The 27,876-nt window shown below is 38.8% G+C and overlaps 1 protein-coding gene across 6 annotated transcripts in view; it reads left to right on the top strand.

The window, feature by feature from the left end:
* The window catches only part of NTRK2 (neurotrophic receptor tyrosine kinase 2), a 319,040-nt gene that overhangs the window by 223,219 nt on the left and 67,945 nt on the right, over positions 1-27,876 (top strand). For 5 of the 6 annotated variants that reach the window (XM_039875643.1, XM_039875642.1, XM_039875641.1 and 2 more), the window contains one exon: positions 15,605-15,735. The exons of the other annotated variant lie outside the window; for it this stretch is intronic. In XM_039875643.1, coding sequence (XP_039731577.1) covers positions 15,605-15,735 — 131 coding nt within the window. The remainder of the gene's footprint in view (positions 1-15,604; positions 15,736-27,876) is intronic. 6 annotated transcript variants of the gene reach the window in all.

Here is a 27,876-nt window from a genome sequence, read left to right as displayed (position 1 = left end):
TTTCAGTCCAGACCTTTTAAAATCTTTGAAGCCTTTCCTATAATTACCATCCACATTAACTTCTCCTTTCTTGAGTTCGTATCCCTCTAGAAGGCAAACACTTGGCACCATTTTTGCATTAGTATTTTGCATTGATCTTAGTGTCTTATCTACAATTTTTGTTTCCAGAATGAATTTTGTACTTTCTTGATTCTTAGTCTCTGGAATTCCTACTCTGCCACTCGGGTCTAAAGAACATTGAACTTAGAATCAAAAGGCAAAGCTTCAGGTCTGGCTTTATAACTGACCAGCTGTGCAACCTTGGATGAACCCCTTGGCCTCTCTGAGCTTCTGCTTCCTTAGCTGTAAGATGGAACTCAGGAAATTTTCACAGCCTACTTCACAGAGTTGTTATAATGTTCAAATAAAATAACACGTGAGAATACTTAATGAGCCTTAAAGTGCTACGAGACCAGAAGGCCCATTATTATTGTGGTTGTCTGTAATATTTAACATTTAATTGAACCAATAAAATGTAACTGTAAGGCACTGTGTAATCTTGAATGGAAAATTGCTAAATAGCAGTGGTCACCCCATATAACATTTATAATACATTTTATTTGTCAGAGTGCTTTTTATTTAGAATACCGTTTTGTTCTTGCTGGGGTACAGGAGTCAGTCTCTTTTATTTCCGTTTTACAGCTAGAAAAAAAGAAATCAAAGTTGGGAAGCTACATTAAATGAATCACTTTAAGTCATATAGTTAGTTATTAGCAATGATAGGGCTAAGGCTTCCCTTTCTGCCTCTACATCCCTGCCTTCATTATCATCCAGTGCTCCCCCAACACCACCCTGGGCCCTGCCCACAGGACACTTCTCTCCTTGTTTCTCAATTTCCTTTCTTAATGGGCCTTTTCCTCCTTAGCTTTCATTGGTTCTTCTATAGCTATGTGGTTTCATTTGAGATGGTAAGGATCTCACTCCTGTTCATTTCAGTTGTAATGTGCACATTCATAAAGTAGAGGGACAAACTATAAGAACATTTCACTGTTCCTTACAAATGCTGTTGATTCACTCAAATATTTTTAGATGGAGGAGCCTGGGTCAGAGAAGTGACATGAGTTCAATGTTGGGTCCTCACTCTCGATTCTCGCCCCAGTACAGACTTCGAGCCTCCTGGGAAATCAAGTTCTCCCTGCAGGCTTGTCCACCAGGCCCTAGGTGGGACTATGAGACAGAATGGGACATTTTTTAGCCATACCCACAAGGACAAACATTGACTTCTTGAATGAATTTGTTTAATATCATCTACTCCAAATATCTGATAACATTTTAGTGGTTTAGATCATGCCAATCCCAGATGTAAATGTTTATATTAACATATAAGAACAGAATGTTTAATCACCCAGAATTAGTTCCTTTTGTCATAGTAACATTGAAACTCTCTTAGGAGAAGGCAATTTTTATAAGAGACTTTGTTATAAAACCTGAGGAATCATGCCAGAAGCTCAATTTGTCTGACCCTCTGCAGAATCCTCAACAAGATCCCCAAGCCCATTGGGTGGGAACAATTCTCTTCTTTTCTTCTTAATTTTTTTTTTAATTTAAGTATAGTTTGTATACAATCTTATATTGGTTATATTGATTTCAGGTATACAATATTGTGATTTGACATTTTCATACCTTACAATGTGATCACTTCACTAATTCTAGTAATCATCTGTCACTGTGCAAACTTATCACAATATTATTAATTATATTCCCCTTTCCCTTTTCACCCATCCTTCCACCCCTCCCTCTGATAACCATTCCTTTGTCTCTGTTTCTATGGGGCCATATTCGTTATGTTTTTCCATCTTTCTTTTTATTCCACATATAAGTGAAATCATATGGTATTTGTCTTTCTCTGCCTGACTTATTTCACTTAGAATAATATCCTTTAAGTCCATTCATGTTGTTGCAAATGGCAAGATTTCATTATTTTTTTATTGCCGTGTAATATTCCATTGTGCGTATATATGTATGCATATATGTATGCATACATACCACATTTTTTTATCTGTTCATCTATCAGTGGACACCTAGGTTGCTTCTATGTCTTGATTATTGTAAATAATGCTGCAATGAACACGTGGGTGTACATATCTTTTCAGATTAGTGTTTCCATTTTCTTTAGATAAATACCCAGCAGTGGAGTTTCAGGGTCATATGATATATCCATCTTTAGATTTTTTGAGGAATCTCTATACTGTTTTCCATAGGGGCTGTGCCAGTTTGCAGTCCTATCAACAATGCACAAGTGTGATTAGGTAAATGTGACTTAGTTGTGTGCTTTTTATAACTTGTCCTGAAGTTGTTTGTAGCATTGACTGCAAAGTTTGGAAGTATTCCCGCTGACGGAAGTATGCAAAACAAATCCTTATCAAAAGCCAGAGAGGAAAGGAACCCAAGCACCATGACCCTCACATAATAAATCTGCTCCCAGCTCATAAACTGACTTAAACACTGTACTTCTTGATGTGAGTTCACACCCAAGGTTTTGCAGCTCATCAAAGATGGAGACTGTAAATAGACAGAATATGAAAGGGATAAGTCTGGTAGCTACACGGAAAGGGTGATTTGACTTCTAAGGACAGGCCATAGCAGTATTCCACTGACTTCATATATCTTCCCTGCCTTCCCTTGTTTTTACACTTTCGAGTTATATTTATTGAATCTGGTTGATAAATATCTATAATGAGAAGGATCAGGGTATAACATAAACAACACTGGATTTGAAAGAAAGCAAATGGTTTTTGAATCCTACCTCAGCTCTGGGAAACTGGCCCTTTTACAGTGCCTTGCTGTCCTCATTTATAAAATAAATAGGTCTTCAGGCATCCCGTTTGAGCTCTTAGAGAACCTTCCAACTGTTGTGGGAACTCCAAACAGCACATCCTTAGAAAGATATTGAAGACATTCTATTCAGATTAGTGAGCTGGGCATGTCTTTTTGCCTCTTATCTATAACAATGAGGTGAAGAAGAAGTGGAAGTCCTTAGTGGATGAACGCTTCAACAGATTCTGGAAGAGAGGTGGTGCATGATTTCCATGTTGATGCATTAGACATAGTGGCAGAATCGTCAGCTTAGAATATGCTCTAGGGGGCTGCAGTGATGGTAGGACTACTCTGTTTGGTAGAACCTGGGATGGCTCCAGGCTTGGGGCCAGTAAGAGCAGCAGATGCAACAGAGGGGAGCAGCAGGAAAGGTCTTAATGTCCCTTTATCACAGGGTGGAGACAACTGCATTAATGACATGCACCCTTCACCTTCAATCTGGCAGAGAATCAGATAGTCCATTATTTATCCTCAGATAAAAAAAAAAAAAGATCTAAATCACTTCTATGCAGAAATTGCCAGATTGCCCTAGAGGATGAGGGCTAATAGTATGGGTATTGCCGAGACCCAGAATAATGTTCTTTTTAGTCTGGCATGTTTATGCTCTGGCTTAATGGTCCATTTTCTGCCTATTTTCCCTAAAGCAAGGCCCATCTATTTATGTGTTCTACAAATGACCAATTTCTAACCAAACTTCCTATGTAAACACATAATTACTGACATAAAAGCACAAGCTACTCAATCTTTCATTATTAAATATAAATAGGATTCATGATACACTGTACATATGAGGAGAATAAGCACCTACAAAAGAAGACCCAAGGGAAAAAACTGACCTTGAAGGAAAAGGAAGAATATCAGGAATAAGAAAAGAATTTAAATGAAAGAAAAGTGTTCTGTAATTTGAGATTTTATATACATAAATCAAAGTCAGGTAGCTATGAAAAAGGAATTATAAGATAACAAATAAGGAACCCATAAACATTAAATATATGATGACTAAAATAAAAGTTTCAATCATAGGTCTGAAAGATAGTCAAGAAAATTTTCCAGGCTAAAGCACAATAAGGCAATGACAGTGCTGGGGATAAAGATAAGAGAAACACCCTTGATTTTAGCCAAAAGGTTGAGAAGCAATAAAAAAGATAAGAGAAATGGAGAAGCAATTCATGAGAGAGAATTCATATAATTCATTTGTATCATGAGAAGTGACATATGACTATTAAGATTTCCAGTTAATAATGAGAACAGAGAAAAATAGTAGGAAAAATATCAAAGGAAAAAAAAACAGAACATGATTGCTCACCTGGATCTCAAATTGGAGGTCCACTAAAGACAAGCAAGATTAATGAAAAATCTATTTACTTACATCAGAAGTTAGAACAATCTTGATGCTAGGAAAGAAAAGTCATTTGATTTGAGTAGGAACATCCTCCTTCAAATGTCTCAGCAGGCAGGCCTCTGTGTGACATTAGACATGAGGAAAAGAAAATGCAGTCTTGGCTCCCACTAAGCCTTGTAGTATATAGTATTAAGCTGGTCCTATTAACATAAATTCTGTTTATTCTTTGTCAATTTTTAGAAGCATAAGGCACTTAACCGTATCATATTGTAAATTGAATGTACATGTGAATTGAATGACAATCCTGACACAGGTGCAGTAAAGGTCACGCTCACAGAATGAGAATTGATTGGGATAGAGGGAATGTGAGGTGCTAATATACTCATCCTATGCAGAAGAGTATCAGGATGCTGGCTGCAATAGAGACATAATATGATAGATAACCAATAGAAGAACTAAAAATAATATAGCTCCTAATTATTGGGAGGAGGTGGGAGATAGTGTGAGTAAAATCCTCCTCCTATGTAGTGGAAAATCAGTGTCTTAAACTGGGAAAACAGGAATAGGAGGTATAACATATCAATTAGAGTTATGGAGAAAATCCCTGGAAAACCAAAAATCAAATTGGATTGAATCGGTTTCCAAGGAAAGTAGGACTAAGGACAGGAAGGAGAGCAGAAGGCTACAGTTTCTTTCCATCTTAAACTCTTTGGAACTCTACTGGATTTGTTACCATTTTTGCATGTATCACATTCATTAATGTATTTGTTTGGAAATTAAAATATAAGATATGAATTCTTTTCTAATATTCAGAGGTTCTGTTTGCAAAGTTACAACCTAGCAATAAATTAGATTGAGCCATATGAAATAGCTGATATTTGTCTCATTTGGGCCCACACAAATAGAAATTTCACTTCGTTCTACCTAAATAGTTTTCAGATTTGAGGCTTTAATATGGACATGTCTTAACATGAAGGTCCAACATATGATTAAGTAGGTGATGTGCTGGCATTTTGGAAATGTCATAATCATTATCCAACAAGACCCTTCTTTCCAACCAACGTTTCAAGCCCTGCTCAACTTACAAGAGAAAATTCAAATGGCATGTCCTCCAACTCCAAATACTATCCTCAAAGGATCTACTTTTTTTTCTTCTAAATACCCTTAACCTTTATTTTTTACCTATGTCGTGGCAATTCTTGTGTTCTCCTTTTAACAGCAATATTTGTGTAATTGTGTCATCTCTCTGTTAGAGTGTGCATCCTCTGGGGGAGAGATTCGTGTTCTGTTGAGAGAGACTGCATGGGTATTGAAGCCAGTCCTAGCTTGCCTTGCCCACTTTCCAGCTGTTTGTTTTGGGGCAAATTACTTAAAATCTCCAAGACTCAGTTACCACAGTCTTAAAATGGAGATGGTGATAACTCTTCCTAAGTCTGTCAGGATGTCTGAATAAGAGAATATATGCACAATGCTTAACATAATGCCTAGAGCACTGCAGACATACAATTAGTGACCACTGACTTTCTCTCCCCTTATGCATTCTTGATCCTTCCACAGACCAAACACAGTTTTTTTTTCACATAATTGCTTAAATGGTGAAATAGGGTAGGGAGAAAGTATGTTAGACTGAGAGATGCTGCAAGTATTGCAAAATCCTTAAAAGAAAATAAACATTAGCATTACTTATTGAAATATGAGTTCTCAAGCACATTAAAGAGGAAATATCAAAAGACTTTGCTTTGCATATTAATTGGACAGAAAGCCATCCAGAGATGGCAAACATTTGGGAGGCACCTCAAATCTTGTCTGTGACTCTCCATCTTGCAGACTTGGGCACGTATCGTTGGTTATGAGTTCTACTGAGCATCTGCCTTTCTGTGGAATTAGGGCAGAGTCTACAGCTGAGGAAAGAAGCCTTGGAATCTGGTATGGAATTCTAGACCTCATAAAATGCCCACTGGCTTTTAATTGCTTATAGGCTAAGTGCTTGCCCCTTGTGTTCAGAGATTTCCTCATAAGACTCCAATCTGCTTTTCTAAAGTTCACTCAATGACTTTACAGAGCCTTTCCTAAGTGAGCCACTCACATAACACTTTGCTTAATTGTCTTATCACCATTTTTTCACATTCTGATAGCATTTCTGCATTTCTCTTATCAATTCCTGCCCCCTCACTAAAGTATGAGTACATATATTTTTATATATATGTGTGCATGTATGTATATATATATACACACACACACACATATATATGTATGTGTGTGTATATGTGTGTGTGTGTGCGTGTGTGTGTGTGTGTGTGTGTGTGTATATATATATATATGTTACTCATGTATATTTATATTAGGATAAACTGTTCAAAATTAAGACATAGGTCAGGGAAGCCCCTGAATGTGTAATGGTGTGGTTTGTGAATTATCCCACCTCAAACAAAAGATTGAAGGCCTAGGAGTGGAGGATACCAAGTGACAGAATAGATATCAACATGGAACCCTCAAATGGAGGTTTATGTAGCTTGGGGCCAGGTGTTAAAGGGATGTTTTCCATCCTCAGGAGAATTAAGGGCTCTGGGCCTCAGGGACACAGTGTCGGAGAGGTAGGCAGATAAGACTGTCTAGCCCACCAGCCAGGATTTTGTACAATCATTCTGCATAATTATTCTTGAAAATACAAACATTGCCGAGGCTGACTGACAAGTATTGTTCCAGCACAGAGGGCTGTCAGGGCAAATCAATCCAATTCTACCACATGCCAATGTGTAGAACAGATATAATTTTGGCTGTTAGGGGCTGTCAAAGCGAAGGATGTGCCGTATGTGTATTTTGAAGTGTGGTGTTCCCTTCAGTCTAACAGCTTGAAAGATTTCTGGGGCTTCCCCCTCCTTGCCTGTTTTCTACAAGAAGTTTTGGGCATTTAACTTCAAATAACTCGACTGCCTTTATTTACTGTAATGTTCAGGTTACATTAAGCACCACTCCTGCCTCCCTCCACAGCTGTTCTGCTCTCATTCAGCATGGGGGTATTAAAATTTGCTTTAGAAGGAGAGAGTCATTTGCTACTATCAGATGTTGTATGGGGCATCCAAATTGGTACTTGGTGTCCTCCCAGGAGTGTGAAGTCATTTTGCAAGAATCTATCTTGTTCATCATTGAACTCATTGCCAGGCTTAGCTCAAAGGCCCATGATAGGGACCTTGAGGATCCCTGAAAGTCCACTTCTTCCTTCAGTGGCTCAATGCTGTCATGAGCATCAAAGTTAAGGCCCTCAGAAGGTGGCTCACTCAAAATCTTTCCTCTCTGTTTCAGAATTTTTCTGCTTCCTCCAGCCCATTGTACTCTCAGTGGCTTCCCCAAGAATCTGTCCCACCAGTTTTCCTCCCTCCCACTCTTTCTCCTTTCTTTCCTTCCTTTCTTTTGATGCCTATTTAATTTCTTACTGCCTAATATTCTTCTTAACTTACAAACACCCTCAAATTTCTCCCTTCTCAAAATTCCCCCAGCCTCCATCCTCTAGAGTCAACTTGCTATCTCTAGACCTACCGGTCTGCCTCTGACCTCCCATACATGCAGTCTCCACTCACCACCTCCATGGCTTCACTTCCCATTTACCTCTCTGCCCCCAGAAGTCTGACTTCTGCTCTCCTCAAGCTCATTCATGGCCTTTTCTCCTGCCTTTCTGATTTGTTCAGTTTTGTTTGGTTCTATGGCTCTTTGTTCTCTGTCTTTTCCTGAAAACATCAGAGGATTCATCCTAGACAACATGCTGTGTTCTCTTTGGGGTCACAGACTTGACCTGAGCTCCCCTGGGGTCAGTCACTCTGAGCTGTGTGCATTTAGTGGACTAGGGGCTGGCAAGGAAAGATGGATGATAACTGGATGGATTCCACTCTTGGCTTAGCATGGGCCTCTGTGAGAACAAGCTTTAGAGCCACATTCTAACTGACTTCTCTGCTTCCAGTTTACCACTGCCAGAATAATTTAATGATTTGTCCTAATCACTTTTCTATGATGCTCAAAAATCTTCGATAGCTCTACACAGAACTCATATACAAAATAAAGTCATGGACTCACGAATTGTGGAATGTGTGTGCCAGGGCCAATCTAAGATGCCATTTAGCTCCAACTCCCTCATTTAAAGATGAAGAAATGAAAGCAAAGGGCAGTGACATCACCGGCTAAGAATCCATACTTATCAGTACCTAAACTTGTTCAAACTACCTAGTGAGGTATTCAAGGTCCTCTTGATCCAATTTCATCTACTTTTATAGCATGTTGCCTACTTTCTCTTCAGCAATAAATCAAGATAAATCACTATTTCTAAATACACTCTGGACTTCTCTTCCTCGTCCTTGCTCATTTTCTTCCCCCACCTTAAATACCTTCTTTCCCACTATTCTTATCTCTTATTCAATCATTCATCTATTTTTATATGTTCATGTTATTATTTATTCATAAAATAGTTTTGATTGTTTAATACGTTCTAGACTCAGCAGTAGGTTTGGGAAAATTACATCTATTCTTCAACCTTATCTCCAAAGCATTCTCGAGTATGCCCATAGACATTGATTTTTATACCATTATGATGATAAGAGCCGTGGACTCCCTCTGCAGTGCTTTGGCTGAGGGTGGCTTTTGTGTCATATGTTTATCTTTTATTGAGTTCTGCCTTGAGAAACAGTCTTTGGAAACTAACTATTTACTCTAGGGCCATTGTTGAGGACATTGATCCCCTGTGTAAAATCCATACAAAATATTCCTTTGAAAACTAAATGCCATTGAAGAATCTTACCATAAGGAATAACTGTACTTTTGCTTGTAAATTTTGTAAGTTATCATATGTTTCTTTTAGTTTCTGTTGCCAAGAAGCTCAGTGTCAAATTATGACTTAATTTTAATAACCCCGTGGGACCCTAGAATTTGCATGTTTGCATTTCTACATAATGCCTTGTCTTTGCCTTCCATTCCATTTTCCCTGACTTGAATTCTTATTTAAATTTTGTTTTGTCTTTGCATGGTCATGTAAAGTACCTAGAATCTTTTCTGAAGGAAGCAAAGTTGTTAGAAGGTATGATTGATATATGTATATGTGTTTTTTGTCCCTTTAGTTGTGAAATTTTTGAGGACAAGTGTTACTTTATTCATTCTTTCCTCTAGGCCCTAGAAAAATCCCAAGCCGTAGGAGGTACTTAATGAACACTTGTTGAACTGATAAAAATAGACTTGTTAGAAGTGAACCTGTTAAATCAATAAAAGTAGACCCACAACCCTTTAGATTGACAAAGTCAAGCTCATACACTTTCACTTTCGTTTTGTTTTATAAGAAGGCCAAAGAAAGGTAGGGTGTTATAGTGGAAAGAATTCAAACTCTGCATATTACCAATTATACAACCTTCCTTAAGTTATTTACCTCATCTAATCCTCTTCTTTTTACTTTAATTTTAAAACAAAAGTAAAGATACCCTACTGGATTGCTATGAAGATTGATAATCCCAAAAACCTCTCAACACATATTCTGGCTCATAACAGCAATCAGTACATGTTAGGCCCTCACTTTCCTCCCTCTATCCTCATTTATTGGAAATAGCACGTGGAAAAAGATAAGTGGATTGCTCTATGACCACAAGTAAGTCAATTAATTGTGGTGTCATCTGTAAAATAAATGTGACTATTGACCTCATTCAGAGGAATATGAAAATTAATTGATGGTAATGCACATTGGGATTTTTTGCTGAAAAGTGCTTAATAATGACTTGGTATTATTACATGATCCATTTCATCATTAATGTTATTTATGAATATTTGGCTGTGTCTTGCCCTGGTATATTTTATGTCTGTGGTCTTAATTACATTTATTTTCATTTTAGTACAAACTTGTATTTTAACAAAAATGTAGATGAAATTTAAAAATATAGTTCCCATCATTCATACAAATTTAGTGTTACAAAGTAAATAATTTTATCTGTTTCAATAAGCTGCCCATGAAATATACATTAAGATATTTAGTAAATAATTTTTGATTGTATCGAGATCAAGTTAAAGAGTTTTTCAAGGTATTTAACTTTTATATCCTTTTCACACTTATACTCTATGTTTATTCGTCATTTTTCTAATGAAATTCTTCATTATGAGATGTTCAGTCCATAATAAATGTGAATGTGGATAAATGTGAATCCTTCAAGCCCTTCTACTGGAAAAGATAATTAAATAAATGAAACACTGGTTTTCATTTTAATGTCAGGAAACTCTCAGGGCTTGTAGTCTCTAATAGGGCCTCGGTTAGAGTCCAGTGGTTGCTCTTCTGAAAGTCAGGGGTACCTGGGTCCTAGTTTGGCCACCTTCTAGCTGTGTGGCCCTGGGGAAGTCACTTTCTCCTTCCAAGTCTCACTTGCCCACTGAGTCAGTGTTCCTGATCTTTAAGTTCTCTTCCCATCTCTCCTCATCACAGCCCCGCTCTGCAATGGACCGGCCAAGGCAAGCCCTGCATTTATGTCTGTAGGGAAACAGAGACTGCTCCTAACACAGAACATTATCTTCTGGGGGTAAATTACTTTTTACCTTCCTGCTTAAAACTTTAAAATATCTTTCCTTTGAACTACGGATCACTTAATACTTGGCATATATGAAAGCCTCAATAAATGTCTAAATTTAAGGTCTGTGTGCCGAGCAGTTTATGTCGCCTGGGGCAAGGTTTTCTAGGAAACCTCGTTACTGAGGAAATGGGAAGGACACATTTCCTATTTCAACCTTAAGTGAATAGAGATTTGTTTGTTTGTTTGTTTGTTTGTTTGTTTTAGAGATAATGGTAATGGATATAGGTAGGGATTAATACTTTATCTATAGCATGTGTGTATATATAGAATATTTACTTCTAGGAGATATCGATACCAGGAATTCAATTTAGACCAGCTGAAACTGCCAACATCTCTGTAAATGACCAAAGCTACTTTGCAACAAAATGTGTTTTTCAGTGACTGTAATGTGATACTAATACAAAACCGAAATCTATTCCATTCTGGTATCGTGAAGCAAATGACCAAGGGCCCCAAATTCCCACTCTGGAAAATTCCATTAATAGCAAAGACAGCTACACAGTTCTTAGCTACTCATCTTGATTACTCTTGCTGGTCATCAATTTCTTCCTGATTATACAGAGTAGATCTATTTGCACAATAATCTAATCACATTCTTTGTTTTGACTACATCAACATATATAGATCAGTCTGCAGATCACACAAAACTGGAGGTGTATTTCCTGCACCACCTACACCTCTTATTGATACCTCCTTTTCATTTGGTAGGGTGAAGTTTAAAAAGAAACATTTCCTATAAAATTTTTTTTAAAAAAACTCAACCATTGCTTTGAGTTTTTCTCCAAATCTAGAAAGCTATTTATGGTGGAATTTGGTCATTTATTTATTTATTTTTATTAGTTATTCACATTGGGTTTGAGGTGATTTTACTCAAGTCTCTAAAGTTCAGAACAGAGTTTACTTGCTTACCTGATAGCTTATTAATCATGGAGTCCTTAGACTTACTTCATTCAGGATATTTTGTATAAAATGAATGGAAATGTTCGTAGGGCTCTTTAAGTCAGTGATATTCAAAGTGCTAGTCCACAATGAGATAAGGACCTTGTCCAGAATGTCAATCAGTGCGTTGCTTCCTTCATTAAGAAAGTCTTGCTCTTAGAAAATGTCAGCTTAATGCCATGCAAACAGCCAAACCAAACCTCCCAAAGCCTCTCTTCTTAACTGCATTGTTGAAAGATGCAGGATAAATGGCAACCTAGTGTTTCCACATCTTAGGCAAGCTACTAGATCTCTCTTGTGCCTCAAGCCCTGAGAATGACGGCACTGGTAGGGTGGAAAGGGGAAATGTGAGCCAGGGGCTCAGTGGATGAGAGGAGTAACCAAGGTGTCAGCAGTGAAGGGGCAGAGGTGGTATAGGTTGATGGCTTTCAAGGATAGATTCTTTGTAATAGCTGGGGCTCTAGCAAGAGAGAGAGAGAAACAGCCAGAAATCAGGCACAAGGGCCCTAAAGTCTCTGGGATAAGGGGTGAGAAGGCTTCCATTTGAGAGGGCTACAGGGGAAAGGCATGGATGTCCTCAGGGCATAGCCAAGGTTTTACTTGAGTAAGAAGGAAAAGAGAAGTTTAAGGAGAGGTTGGGGATATAAGGAGCTCATGGATGACAGGGAGTGAGCCCAGAGGGCCCGGGGAAAGGTTTGTAAGGGAGGCGAAGGGGTGAGCAATGATTCAGATGGGAGCACTTACGAGCAAAGTTGGAATGAGAGGCTGGGTAAAGAAGAATGCCCTATGAGGGTACCGAGGACTTCCTGTGGTGATTGCAGGAAATAGGAAATGAGGCAGATAGGGATAAGTCCTCATGCTCTCTTGGGGGAGAATGGGAAGAAATTCTTGCTCAATGCTGTGATAGCCTCAGGTCAGTTGTTCTCCCCACTCCTGACATCTCAGAGAACTGGGCTGCTTAATTGCCTTCATACCTGATTGGCTTGTCAAATACTGTTTATAATTAAACAGTATTTGCCTGCCATCTTATTATCATTCAGCACATTTTTTTAACAAATATTTGGTAGCAGCAACTATTTGCAAAGCGCTGTGCGGTTCTGTTAGGAATGCAAATACAAACACAAAATTGTTACCTGTGCCCTTAAGTGACTTTCAGTCTTATAAAAGAGAAATTCATTTAGGAGAAATACACTGGCAAAGGGCTACCATTCGTATATCTTATGTCCCAAATCAACAAAATAAATTAATACAAAATAGTCATTTCTTAAAGAAAAGATGCATTCACTGCTTTCTAGGTCAACAAGAGAAAACTGGTCTCATCAGATTTTAATTTTGAAGATGATGAAATTGTCCCTTTGTCCATAGCTTTATAAACTTATTTCCCACCAACTATGTCTCCTGCTTGGAAAATTAAAAAGAAAAAAAATGTAAATCAAATGCAAAATAAGTTAAATACTTGCCTTGATCTGGTTAGAGTGTAAAGTAAATCAAGCGGCAATTTAATTCCCAATGAACATCTGACAACCATACAGTTAAATATTAGTTTTAAATAAGGCAGCTAATTCTCTGCAAGAATTACATTTGTCTCTTTATATGGGCACTCTACCTAATGAACACAATTCTCTCCTCTTAAATTCTGGCATTGCTACTAGAGCATGAGAAATTAATATACATTCTTATATTCATTAATATTGTTGCTCATAAAAGACCTTTTCATTTTTATCACCCTGAGTTCCCAGAGGCCCATGGAAGCTGTCATTGCTCCAAACCACATAAATTATCAGGGGAAAAAATCCTATTAAAGCAAAACCTTAATTACCACTTGCATTTTATATCAAGTTTTATCTAAAAAGAAGCTGTATAGCATGTTTATCAGCATAGAATGGGTAAATAAATGGTGGTACAGTCCTTCCACAGAATATTATAAAGTAGTAAAAGCAAAAGAATTACAACACACACTATAACTCAATATAACTCAATCTCAAGGACATTGCGTAGTGAAAGATATGGAAGAACACATATAGTATGATTCCATTTATTTCGGTTCAAAATCAGGCAAAGCCAAACAATATCTCATTAGGGATATATCATTAGTAGCCGACCTATAAAGAAAATGATTGACAGAAAATTCAGGATAGTACTTATCCTTGAGAGGCGAGCAAGGAAATGGCTACAATTAAGAAAGAACACAGTGGTGCTTCTAACACACTAGTAATAGTCTGTTTTTTAAATGCAGTATTATTCAAACTGCAGAGATATGCTTTGTATTTTGTTTTTATAATACAGTGAGCAGTCAAGAAAAAACTTTTAAAGAAAGGTTATCAAATTAACCAATAGTAATAAGACCTTCCCATAGGCTCAGCACTTGAAGTAACAGGAGGTAGATAGAGCTTACTCTTAACCTCAGGGAGTTTACAGAGGTGAAATAATTGAGGGATAAGTCAGAGTTCGACTAAGCACAAGCTATAATATGAGTCCAGAGAAGGAGGTCTTTGGTGGTCAAAGTGGTCTTGGAAAGTTCTTTGAAGGAATGAGGATTTAAACTGACCTTTAATAAGAGAACTTAGCAGAGAAGAAGCTGGGAGATTATTTTTACTTTTTATTCTATTATAGTATTCTATTTCTCTTGTCATGCTTAACACAATTTATAATTGAAGAGAAACTTTGTGGTCTAGAAGGAAAAACATAGACTCTGGATTCAGACAGGTCTGGGTCCAAACCCAACTTCTTCATTTCCACACTGAGGAACATAAAAATTCCTGCAGATCTAGTTTCCCCATGTAGAAAATGCAGGGAGGAATGCTTCATGGGTTTGTGAGAGTGAAAGAACATTGTTGGCCACACATTCCAAGCTCTAGAGAGAGTCACAATTCCCTTTGAATACTGCCATTCAGAGATGAGGACTTCAGAAAAAAATGGTAACCAACAACGTGAAGGTACATTTGATATGCAAATGAAGAGGCACATGCACACACTGCAGTTCTGTCCTCTGCAATCTCCTTTTGGGCTTCTCCACTGGCTCTGTCCTTCTGAGTATTGCTTTGCTCTGCATTCCACCTTATAACTAATAGGCTTCAAAGGACCTTTGACTGTCTCCTGCCTTATTCCCCAGGAAGGCATATCGATGAATGACAAGGGGCAGCTCTGCTCTAGATTGAGAGGGGGTGGTGGTGGTGGTGGATACTCTCTCTTCCCCAGGTGCATCTATTCTTGTCTCTTCTTGACTTTGGAGAGCCAAGACTAGGGCATGATCTTAAAAAGGGACTAAAAAAGGCAGCCTTTAGCACAGTCTAGAAATTTCTAGTCTAAACAAAGGGAATTATTGAGGATCAACCATGGTCTAGCTCACTCACCAAAAGACTAGAACTGGGGTAAGGACAAAGCTTTCATATGCAGAGCAGGTCTTGCATTTTCCCTTTGTGTTCTCTGGGCCTCTCTCCCTCAGGAGTCTAAGGCAGCTTAACGAAGAATTAGGGATTCCTGGCTGTGTCTCTGCCTTTCCCCCACTAGACACATGACTAACAAATATATGCAAAGCATCTGGCTTGTAAGAGGACTGCCATTAAGGTTCATTTCTTTCTCATTTCTCCCCTTCCCTAGTCTGTAAAGTTCATTAATGACATTCTGCTGCCAACAGCTAGGTCACTACTTTAGTTCTATCAAAAACAATAACTGAGCTCTGAGAGCAACCTGATGCAACTGCCTCCCAGCCATTTGGGATGGACTGTGAGGATGGACACTGAACTTCTCCTTTGTTTTGTTGTGTACAGAAACGAGAATCTAGGCCTGCAAGCTCAGGATGCAGGCCACCGACTCCCTACTCTCTGCCTTCACCTCTGCATGCTTCAATTCCAATTTCCATTCTGTCTTTGTTTTACAGTTGTTCAGCACATCAAGAGACATAACATTGTTCTGAAAAGGGAGCTAGGCGAAGGAGCCTTTGGAAAAGTTTTCCTAGCTGAATGCTATAACCTCTGTCCTGAGCAGGACAAGATCTTGGTGGCAGTGAAGGTAAGAGAACACTCCAGAATGTCTCATTATCCATGGTCACAGTAATGTATGGAAGTGTTACTTTATTTTATTTTAGTGGCCAATTTAGAAGCAAATTGTGTCTGCTGTGATGGATGTGTTCAAATTCCTTTAACTAAATGGATAATGGGAAGGATATTTGGAGTATAACCAACTATTGGAGGTTCTTCTTAGGGGCAACCTAAGACTGCAGTCTATGAATAGCTCTGAGCTACTCTTCCTGGATGGAGGTCAGTGGGGTCAGATAAAATGTAACCAGCTAAGTCTTGGCAACTCAACCTGTCTCCTTGGATTGCCTGGCGCTTGTGCCACACTCAGCTGGTCTTGTCTCGTGTTGAGGTTCTGGAAGGGAGACTATGGAGTTCACATCCTCTCTTGACTTCTGTTCTGAGATCTTCTGTTCTATTTTATCATGTCCTTCTCAACTGTTTCCAAGGCCCCAGGATTTTGTACGGTGCAGGTACAATTCTATCCTGGGGTGGATGGCAGCTCTTGTGGATTCTGCCACCCTAGGAGACACAAGGTTTTACTAAACTGAAAAAGCCTGACGGTCTTTCATCATAGACATTTTCCCAGAAATTCAAAAAGGAGACCTGGTCTCCAATAAGATAAACATTATTGAAGGGGATAAAATTTCCACTGAGCTCTCTAAAACATAAGAATTAAAGAAAAAAAAAATCGCACGAGAAGATTTATGCAAATCTTTTATATAAGCATTGTCCAAAAAAAAAAAAAAACCTCACCAAGGTATTGATTAACATATGTAAAACACTGAAAAGAGGCATGGATATATTTATAAAATGAATTAAGTGGCAAATGAATATGGACATGGTTAATGTAATAAAAATGTAACTTCTTGGCTTAATATAAAATGACCGGGTTTTGTTTTTTATTGTAGTTTTTTTTCTTCCAAACACAGAATGTTTGTATGAATGGCATTTGATTACTAGTTATAACCAGGGCAACTTTTCATTTTTTAAAATCAGATGTATATTCCATTACCATTGTACTTAACATTAAAAACTTAACTATGAACACAATAGGTAACTGAGAAGAGAGAGAAAATTATCCTTGAACTTACCCATCCTGTGGAGTAAACACAGTTTCTGCTAAAGTTCATCCAAATGAAAAACTGTGTATTTGCTTTTCTCGTCATCAAAAGTAACCTGAGTGGCATGAATACTCCTAGACTCTCAGCAGAGGCTCCTAAAACCTGCACTTTGGAGTGAATACAGGTCAGACCTTTCTAGGGATGATAAATGCAATAGCTATCAAATAAATAGCAAATGGAGCAGGGGGAGTGAGACAGAAGTAAAGAGAGGAAAGGAGATGCAAGAGAGAGGTGAGGTCAAATGGGTAAAGGTGTAAAGTAAGAATCCTGCAGTGACTTTGGGGACGTTTAATTTTTGCTGCTGCTATTGCTTCCTCTTTTATTTACTCAAAAAGTTTGTTATTTTTTTAAGCACAAAATGTTCAGAACATTTGGCAGTGTTAAATCTGCAGTTTTTGCTTTCTTCTGTTATCTTTTTTTTCTCTTTGGATAAATGAGACCAAAAGGTGCCTCTATTTTTGGAGATTCATAGACGGATAAAATGTGAGAGCTGGAAGAAGCTTAGGGAACATCTAATTCTAATCTAGTCATGTGTTATAGACAAGGAAACTGAAGACTATGGATTCACGTTCCAGGCCCATGTTTCCCACTGCCATTTGGGGGTCACCTGGGAACTAAGTCAGGCCTTCAGACTGAATTCACTTCATGGGGTCGCAAGGTGAGAATCTTTGAATGTGAGAAAATCCCGAGAGATTAGAGAAACCCAGTTGACAGTGTAGGAATAGCTGGGAGACCTTAGCCAGGTATAGACGTAGATTCACAAAATTTCTTGGTATAACCTTTCATCTTAGTATCATTTCTTATTCTAGGCCTACCTCTCTTTACTTCTTGCAATGCCTCTAAGAGGAGGGTGTTGAGTAGCTAAATCCAGAGTGCCCTCAACTCATATGTTTTATTTCCTTCCAAACATCTGCTTAAAACAAGATGCTAGGGCTTGGGCTAGTTATGGTAAAAGCTTAGCCAGCAACAGCAATGTGTAGCCACTTGTCCTGCCCACGGCCTATTTCCACTTGGGCTATTTCCCATCACCACTGTCAGTGAGGCTTCTTATCTGCTTTAAATCCCAGTCATAACCCTACTCCTTCCTCTGACCCAAACCCAGAACCTATTCCTCATGTACTTCCTGGCTTTGCCAAATAAGTGTTTGTAAATTAATGACCTGTGATGACTGTTTGCTCTTTCATCAACACTGCTAAACAAAACAAAACAAAACAAAACAAAACAAAACAAAACAAAACAAAACAAAACAAGAAATAGATTTATCAAATCCTGACTCCTTCTCTTAGTTAGTCCTCTTGTCATTGAAACTGAAATGAAACTATTTAATTTCAAGTAGAAAGGATAAAATGCCTACAGCTTAAATATTCATTCCAACTTTAAGGTCGCATAATTAAGAAGTCTCATCTCAATGACCTCGAATGTGCATTTTTGTTGAAATTGGAGGCTTTGCTTATGTTTGCTAGAATGATTACAAGCTTTGGGAGGATGTGCATTTTAACTTTCTGCAATCTAGAGCCTGCAGCCACCAAGGAACAAGTCACATCTTCCATGGACTCCAAGATGAATTGGATCAGAATAACACATGGACCTTTCACAGAGCTGTCTCCTGCCAGCCTGACCTGCTCATTTTTAGGACTGATTGGGCCAGTTGGAAGTGTATTCAATGACTATCTAATGAGCCTGGAAGGAAAATGTCTACAGTTTAGTCCTGACCAGAATAAAGGGATTTTTTTAAAGGAATGACACAAACTGAAAGCAGCTTCCAGGTCCTGCACAGCTTGTCACCTCTGAGGAGTAGCTGCCCGGGCTGTTCTTCCATTGGAGGCACCCAGGGATGTTTGACAGTCTTTCTGCCTGTTGCCTAGCAACCCCTGCAGCATTGATTATGCATGCTAAGAAATAGCAGCTATTGTCCTTTTTCCTTCTCTAGAAGAAACTGACTGTTTTGAAATCCAAGGCTTTGCATTCAGACTGACAGATGTCAGATTCCTTTAAATCCTGGTGTTTGCCCCAAACGATTTAAGAGCTTGAGAGAGCCACAGGAACCAGTTTAAGAAGGAAGTGATCCTAAGGCATGTGCAGGGCACTCAAGGGCACGTGGGGGCTGAGCACGCCTCTCTCATTAGAGTATTTGCTTATTTGGATCCATTCAGATTGCCATTTTCTAGATACTTTTGGATAACCTTTGTTTTTTAATGAAATGAATTTGTCAACTATTTTTCCCTTTATAATGAGTTACAGATGAAGAACCCTTAGAAAGGATGAGAAACAGAGAAACCAGTCTTTGATCAAAATGGGTTACTTTATCTTTAAGTAACTCAATTGCCAAGGAAACGCGTTTCATAGCAGTTTCCCTGTATTGGATACATCAGCTATTTTCGTCTGCATTTCAATAACTACAATTCCTACAACACTTTCTTGTACCGTGAATGCATGCTGATTTTTGTTTTTTAAATATAGCCACAAGTGTGCTCTCAAGGATTCATAGTCTCTCCTCCCCCTCTCCACTAACTCAGGTGTATTTCTAGAAACACATAATGTCAAATACGAAGAGACCTTAGAAATCATATATATCCCAAGTCTCATGTTTGATAAATGAAAAGACCAAGATCCAGGGAAGTTGAGTGACTCCCTTGAGGTGTAAGTGAAAGCAAGTGAGAGATGCTGCACAGGAAGACTTGGCAAGACAAGAAATGGTGAAATCTGAGTTCAGCAGACACTTTCTTAACTTAGGATTTTTGCTTTTTCATTCGTTTGTTTCTGAATATCTTCTTGTCAACAGAGGAAATAATTATGATTTTCTTCACCAAGGGTTTTAGAAGAGTTCACTAATAAACCCTCTGGCACATCACACTGAGGCGATAACAAATAGCATCCAACACGTTGTTGCCATTCCCATTTCTGGAGGTCCTTAGCCCAGAGCCTTGGTCCACATGACTCCCACTCATCAGCTTTCAGTTCAAGCTGCTCCTCTTCTGGGAGACCTCCCCTTGCCTGCTCCCCCATCTAGGTCAGACCTTCCTATTACATGCTATTAAGTCATCTGTACTTGTTCTTTACAGCATTCGTCAAGGTTGTAATTGTATTCATGGGCTTGTTTAATCAAAGGCATGAATGTCAGTCTCCTCCATAGTGGCATATTCCTGAGGGTGAGAACCATGTCTTTTTAGCACATTCATAATATGTAGCAACATAACAAGCAATAAATGCTTGTTAAATGAATGAAGGGATGGATGGATGGATAGATGGATGGATGAATGGACAGATAGATTACAGAAATAATAACCTTTCAAAAAAGTAAAGAGTTAGCAGTTGGCATTTCTAAGTAAGGAAATGATTTGATGAGCTGTTGGTAGTCATAGAATTTTATAGATGAAAGGAACTGTAAAGATAATATATAGAGAATAACGTAATCTAATGAGGAATTATTTTACAAGTCATGGAATCACTGTACAGCTACTCAGAGCTGTTATTGCTATTCTCTAGCTTAACTCTCATGTTTTGCCAGTGAGGACACGGGAATCCAAAGAGGATTATTGACCCATCCAAAGTCATGTAGCTTGAATAAGGTCACTTATTGTGAGACCTAGGATGACATCTCAGTCCTCTTCATTAGTCCAGTGCCCACTGTGCACAACATTTTTCTTTATTGAATTTTAAACATACTCTGGAAACCAAATTGAGGAAATTCAGCACAATGCCACTTATCCAATAATAAAAGGAGTGTGTTAGTTGTGCTCATTTGTATGTAAGAAGGAAAGACACTTTTACGTTTTCCCATGAAGAAATGTAATTCAAGGGAATGGGTGGAAATAAGGAAAACTAGATTCTCGAGTGAGGGCTGTGGCCTCAGGGGAATAGAAGCGAAATATCACAATCAACTTTGATAAGAAGAGCAGTATACTGCTCATTAGAAACCCAACTCAAGCTTATTTAAGCAGAAAAGGTATTGTTCAGGCTACTGGGAAACCTTACTACTGGTGTCCCAGCTTCTAGCACTGCTAGATCCAGGGAATCAATTCTCTGTCTGTCTGATCTATCATCTATCTATCTATCTATCTATCTATCTATCTATCTATCTATCTATCTATCTATCTATCATCTATCTATCTATCTATCATCTATCATTATCTATCTGTCATCTGTTTAATCTATCTTGGCTCTCCTTTCCTCTATATATTAAGACTCCATTCTCAGGCAGGTGAACCCCATACTGTGGTAAAGATTTGGCAGTAATAGCTCTGGGCTTAGATCCTGTTATCCTAGTAACCCCCAAAAAGAGCTCCTGTATCCCAGTAATTATATAAGAGTCTAAGGGCCAACTCCTACTGGCTTGCCTTGAGTTGTGTCACTAGGCCCTCTGGCCATGGGAACAGAATATTCTGATTATCCCAGTGTCTGTCACATGCATATCCCCGGAAATGGGAGATGGGGTTAACTCTACTCAACACGCATTGACTGAATGTGGAGAGCACTGTTTCCTCGAAAGAATATTAGGAAGGCTATAGCCAAAAGAAGGGAGAAAGAGACCCAACAGGAAAAACTGAAAGATGGCCAAGTCGAATAGGAACTTCAGGACAGCTAGGCCTCACTGTTACTGGAACTGTTGGGAGTCAAAAGTTCACTCAGGATCTGAGCCAGCCCTTATGATTGCCCCTTTTTCTTATGCTCTCAGCAGGGGACAGCAGAGATTATCCTCTAGGCTTCCCTCCTAATGTAGGTCAGCTATCTCTTGCCTCTGCCGTTCTCTAGTATTTGCCTGCTGCCTCCATGCCGACTGCTGCTCACATGGTCTCTGTTACTCATATTCAGATTCCTCAAAAAGAAAAATACTAATGTCTAATTATTCCACTCAGTCTTCATGCCAGGCCACCTACCAACCAGTGGTCCAACCATATTAGGTGGTCACATAGCATACCTGAGGCCACCTATGGAAAAGAAGCAACTAGAGCCAGTTGTCTCAGGATACATTTAAGGACAGAATAAGGGCTTAAAAAGGAAAGCTCATTCTTTCCAATTCTGGAACAGTGAAACAATTCATAGATGGGAAAGTTCGTCCAGCATTCATCCACTCAAGTGCTCTGCCCAGGCAAGTTTGTTTAGAAGACGGATGGCTATTTTCTTTCTTTCTTTTTTAATGACAGTCATCATATCAGTACTCACATCTTGATTAATGAAAAGTCCCTCTCCCTTTCCTCCCATTTCTGTGCTTCCTCCCCACTTCTCCATTTCCATAGAGAAGACTTGTTCTCACAAAATGAAAATGGATGAAAACAAGATTAGTATATTTAAGAGAACATTTGTCAGTATTGCCCTAAAAAAATTGTTTGTATACCTTAACAGGACATAATGTTACAGAAAGTGCTATTAATTCCAATCTTACAAGTCTCTACGAACAGATAATATAGAACTTTTAATCATGGCTTGTTAAAAGTTTTAATCATCTGTATGGTCCAGACTTGCTTAATTGATTAACATTGTTCTTTAGCATAAGTGTATTCTTCCCTGGTGTGTGTGTGTGTGTGTGTGTGTGTGTGTGTGTGTGTGTGTGTGTGTACATGTACACTCACTTGTGCTTTAGGATAGAGCACAGCATTTCCTTGTAAGAATCCCTCCTGTATTTTAGTTAGGTAGGCTCCAGTTATAAATTGCTCCATCAATGTCCCTTTCCCAGTAATTTCAACTTTTAACCTTTGATGGGAGATCTGTTTTTTGTCTTGTTAATTTGTCTTATTAACCCTCTTTTCTGGCTTATCTCTAATTTATCCCCATCTTTTCATAAATGCTAAAACCAAAACACTGCATTTCACTCTAATGACGACTCGTCTGGTACCAAACATAGCTGGAGGCTTCATTTTGCACCTCTGTATCTCTGGAACATATGCACAATGGTAATGGTGCTGCTTTTTAATTGACTTTCACATGATAGCCCGACTCACAGTCAAGTCACGGCCTACCATGATCCACCAGCTCCTCTGTGTCTTGTGAAATTGTTTCAGACAATTGTATGCCAGTGTATTTAAAGCCTGTAACTGTACTGCAGTTGCCCATATTGGAGGCCAACTTCTGATTCATTCTTTTGAGTCAATATTTCTCTGTGGATTAGTTTTCTATCTTCCAAAAACTTAGCATTTGTAATGTGCAACTTGATGTAATATGCATGCAGAGACCATCAATTTTATCCTCCAAATTATAGCAAGTAGTTTAGATTATGTGAATTAGAACTTAGTCTCATGTTTCCCATTGGATGGTTGAATTGTTAGATTCCGAACCATTAGAGTCAGCACGGTTGTGAAAATAAAAATAGCAGCAATCTACACCTTGGCTATGAATCTTGTGTTTGAGGCTATCACTTGGTACATGGTTAAAGTCCTTGCAAAGGCTAGTTACATATGATTGAGTTGATATACACAGTGTTGGTTTCCAGTATATAGTGAGCATTACCTGAGTGTTTGTGATCGCTATTATTTTTGTATAATCATTTAATTCTTTTTTATATTTGTAGGAATGTGGGGGAGCCACCTATTATTGTTCTCTCCTTACTTTCTAAGATTTTATTTTTATTAAGCTCTTCATAGTTCTGAATTAATTAAAATATACTCCTCCAAAGTTCATTTTTGTGTGAATTTGATAGAAGCTTCCTCTACCATTCTTTAGAGGAGAACCAATAAATTAGAAGAATCATGCAGCATTATGACTATGGCTTATGGCTTACTCTGAATACTCGGCTAATCATTGCCTGTAAGAATCTTATAAGAAGGGTAACTGCCTTAGTTTTATTTCAGTTTGGCATTGTTTTCCAACATTTCCAAGAAGTAGGTTGACTCATTAATAGCCTACTGAGGTGGCTTTTAGAGAAGAGAGTGCTATCTAATAGAAGTATAATGTGAGCCACAAATGCAAGCCACATTTGTATTTTAATTTTTCAAAATTAAGATCTCTTAGTATACAAAATAAAAAGATAGAAAAAGTAAAACTAATTTTATTAATGTATTATATTTACCTCAACATATATATAATATTATTGTTTCAATGTGTCATTAATATAAACATATTAATGAGATATTTTATTGATACCAAGTTTTCAAAATCTGGTATGTATTTTATACTCACAGCAGATCTCAATTTGGACTAGTCATATTTCAGATGATCACTAGCCACATGTGGCTACTGGTTCCCATTTTGGACAGTGCAGGTCTAGAAGATATCAGAAGAGTAAACGGTCTCCATTAATAACAGATCTTGACCCAACAATCCCGAAGAACTTAGGTGTGTTGACAAACATTGTTATGCATCTTGGTCGCCTCATATGGGAGTTTACTCATTGGCATCTATGTTTTAAGCATGACGGTGGGCATTGGGCATAGTGAGGTCTTACCATAATGATCTCTTCTTTTGTTAAATCTTTCACTTTAACTCTGTTTCTTATGATCTCTAAAAAGTGTAAGAGAAGAACAGAAGATGAGTAAAAAATAAAAAGACACCATCTCTGTTTTACTTTGTGTCTCCTAAACCACCTACATTTTAAAATACATGATCATTTGTCATGTCCTACAACGTTCAATCACGCAATGATTTCAAATAAGCTCTCTTGCCTGTCTTAGTTTCATGTTAGCTTTACTATTTTGCTGAAGCATTTCAGATGAATGTTAAGTTTCCTTACTTTTATTTTTGCCTTTAGTAATTTCTCAGTTCTGTGCTAAAGTTTATTTCATGCTACTCCATTCTTCCAACTCTGAATCAGTGTACTCTGGGCAGTAACTCACTGTAGCTCTGGATGAGACCTCTCCCTTGCAAATGTCTCAGAAAGGATGGCAGCTCTGCGGTGTCAGGAAATTCACTGAGAATAAGAAGAGATGAAGTTACAAAGCAGACACTAGGAGTAAGAAAATAGCAATGTTCAATGATGGGACAAACATGCCTGTCAAAATGAAACTTAAGTGGAGAGAACTGTCAGGGAGGGAGGCTGCTACCTCATGTCCATTGCCAAGGGACTCCAAGAACCAGCCAAGCCTTAATTGAGTAAAATGACAATCAGCCATGGTACTAAAACAGAGATGATTTTTATAAATAGGGTCGATAGCAGGATTTTTCCAACTTCTGATTGCTGTCTGGCTATGATTCCACTCTTAGAAAAATTCTGTCTTTAGAGTGCCAAATTCAGAAGATGATTTTGCCCAACTTGTTACAGCCATATTTTCTGAATCTCTTAAAATAGAATTGAATCATAATTTAGAAAAAAGATCCAATATGCAAAAATGGATGGGCACATATAAGATGAGGCCAAGTTTGTGAGATGCATTTGTCCCATGAATAGCAAAATCTCTCTTAAATCCAAAAAGGTACTGATGCACAGCTTTTTGACATTGAAGTAAGAATAGAGTCTCTTCCTATAGTACTTTGCTTTGGGGAAATGGAAATATTAGATGCTTGTTAAATCTGTCAGTTTGGTGCCTACTCCCATCCCCAAAGAAAAACCTATCTTCATTCCCAGTCTACCCCTCTCCCTTATTGCCTAATATCTTTTCTCTCCTCTCCTCTCTCTCTCTATCTCTATGTCTCTCTCTGTCTCTCTCTCTGTCTGTCTCTGTCTCTGTCTGTCTGTCTGTCTGTCTCTCTCTCACACACACACACCACACACACTCACTCCAGATTTCTCGAATAAACACTACATAGCTAAAACCTGAGAAGAAAGATTACATGCAGAATTTGTTCATGCTTTCTGATAGTGACCTAAATGGGTTCATGGCCATCTATAACTCACTGTTAAAGACAGATGAAGGCCTTACAAATAAGCTATCTCAGGGACTGAGAGCAGCCTCTGAGTAAAGAGGCTGTATTTCTTAGGAAACATTGCAGGGTTCAAGGGCTTTCAGGAGGAAAATGGTAGCTATCTCAGGAGCACTGCTGCTCTCATGCCTTGAGCTGGTCCCATGCCTTATCCATGTACCTGTTGTCCTTCCTGGATCCTTGCATGAGCAAATTAAATGCAGGCCTGGCTATAGCTTCAAATTCAAATTGCTCAAATACTACTTTCTACAGGGACCCTGGAAGGCATCCCAGCTTACACTGTCTCACACAATCCTCCCAGTGACACTGTGAAGTAGATGATGTTGTTACCCTCACTCAACAGAGGAGAAAACCAGAGTTCCCAGAGGTCCAGAGCAGAGCCAAGATTTTAACTGGATCATTTGATTGTAAGCTAGAACTCCTTTGGTTTGAGTACCACCATGGTGAATGTTTGCCTTTTGACTGCAAGAACACATATGCTTGGGGCCAGCTCTCCAGGGTGGAGTATCATGGGAAGAGTCCCCCTCAAACTTATGTTCTCCTATCTGCTTTTCTTGGTAGTGCCTTTATTTCTGCTCCTTTCTTGGGCCTGTGTTATTTCCATATGGACAGTCACTTTTCATTCCTTTCCTCTTTTATCTCTAGTCTGCACACACTTCGTGGGTCAGAGGTTCTTTTAGTTGCCTGACACTAGGTTAGACAGTCAGTGATAAATAGGTGAACACAACATGCTTCTGCTGTCAAAGAAAGTGGTGGAGACAGACATGTACCCAAATCCATAATGCAAGTCCAAGTGTGATTTGCACGCATTTCGCTTGCATGAGTGTGTTTTGCTCCATGGGCATAGAGGAAGAACCCAGCTGATGACGATGTCCATTTCCTCCATGTTCATCTCCTTGCCTCTTCTGCATTTTTTTTACTGAGAAGTTTAGCAAAACAAAACAGTGGGTAGATTTATAAAAAAAGAAGAAGGAAGGAAGGAAGGAAGGAAGGAAGGAAGGAAGGAAGGAAGGAAGGAAGGAAGAAAGAAAACAGATAGAAGCATGCCCATGGACAAAACCAAACTAAACAAGTCATCAACATAAGCACTTTCCTCCTCCCTGTGCAACAGAGATGAAAGGAGTTTAGTTTGGATGGGTACAACCCCAGTTTCTGGAGCTTTGAGAGAGCAGAGACTGAGATCCCAGGTTCTTGGCCACTGTTCATTTTGTTATTAAATAAAGAAATGTGTGGTTTCCATGGAAACAGACCTATCAAAGTTTTATGTCCTCTCTGAACACTTGCTGGCCCAAATCTGCTCACTTTTAAAGTAGAACTGGTGATGCTTTGAAGGGACACTTCTCCAAAAACCACTTGCTAAATAGGAATTGGGAAACTCATCAGTAGACCCTTTTTTTGAATGGTATCTCCAGAGTTTGTCATAAGAATCAACTGCCTCTGGCCTAATGAAAACTAGACCTATAATTGTCTTTTTGGTTCAGGTCACCACTGGGGAGAAAGCTTCAAATCCTGCCAAAAGCACTTAGTGAAAATGCCAGATTCTGTGAAGATCGTAGCAGGAAAGGCTTTGAGAGCTTGCTGTTGCCTCTGACATTTTAATGTTTTCTTGGGGCCGATGTGAGGCAGGCCCTGCCTATTCATTGGTGCCCTCCTGTGTGGGGAGCAGCACCAGGCATGGTACATTGAGTATTACGAACTCATCCTGTGGTGGACTCAATGATGAACCACCTAGCCCCACTTTGGGAATGAAAGACTTGCTCCTCTGCTTCCTGGGAAAGCTGCATCACAGTCCTCAACTACCAGATTTCTATGGGGGCTCAGCAGATCCTCTTATTAAAGTCACACTCCCTTCCTGGGGAGGCCCTCATCCGATGACTGATTGATAAAGGTTTACAAAGCCTAGCCCTGTTGGACCAACTCACAACGACTCTGAAGAGTCTCCTTGTAGGGCCAGATGAGGTTCCACTGAGACTGCATGTTAGCTCAGTTTCACCCTCTGCCCAATTCCTCCTGTAGGTGTTAATCCCAAGAGCATGTCCTAGGAAATGTCTTGGCTATTAATCTCCACTTCAGAGTCTGCTCTCCAAGAACTTGACCTGTGTCACTTCCCAATATCTATTAGTCAACCAGGTCAGAAATATCCTCTCCCGATGCTCTGTGAGGAAGAGCACGGCAAGGCAGTGAGCTGCAAAATGACCCCCAGGGACCTTGCAGTACTCTTT

Source organism: Pteropus medius, unplaced genomic scaffold, assembly GCF_902729225.1.
Source record: "Pteropus medius unplaced genomic scaffold, Ma_sr-lr_union100, whole genome shotgun sequence".
In the NCBI taxonomy this organism is placed as follows: Eukaryota; Metazoa; Chordata; class Mammalia; order Chiroptera; family Pteropodidae; genus Pteropus; species Pteropus medius.
This window is presented reverse-complemented; position numbering and strand designations above follow the sequence as displayed.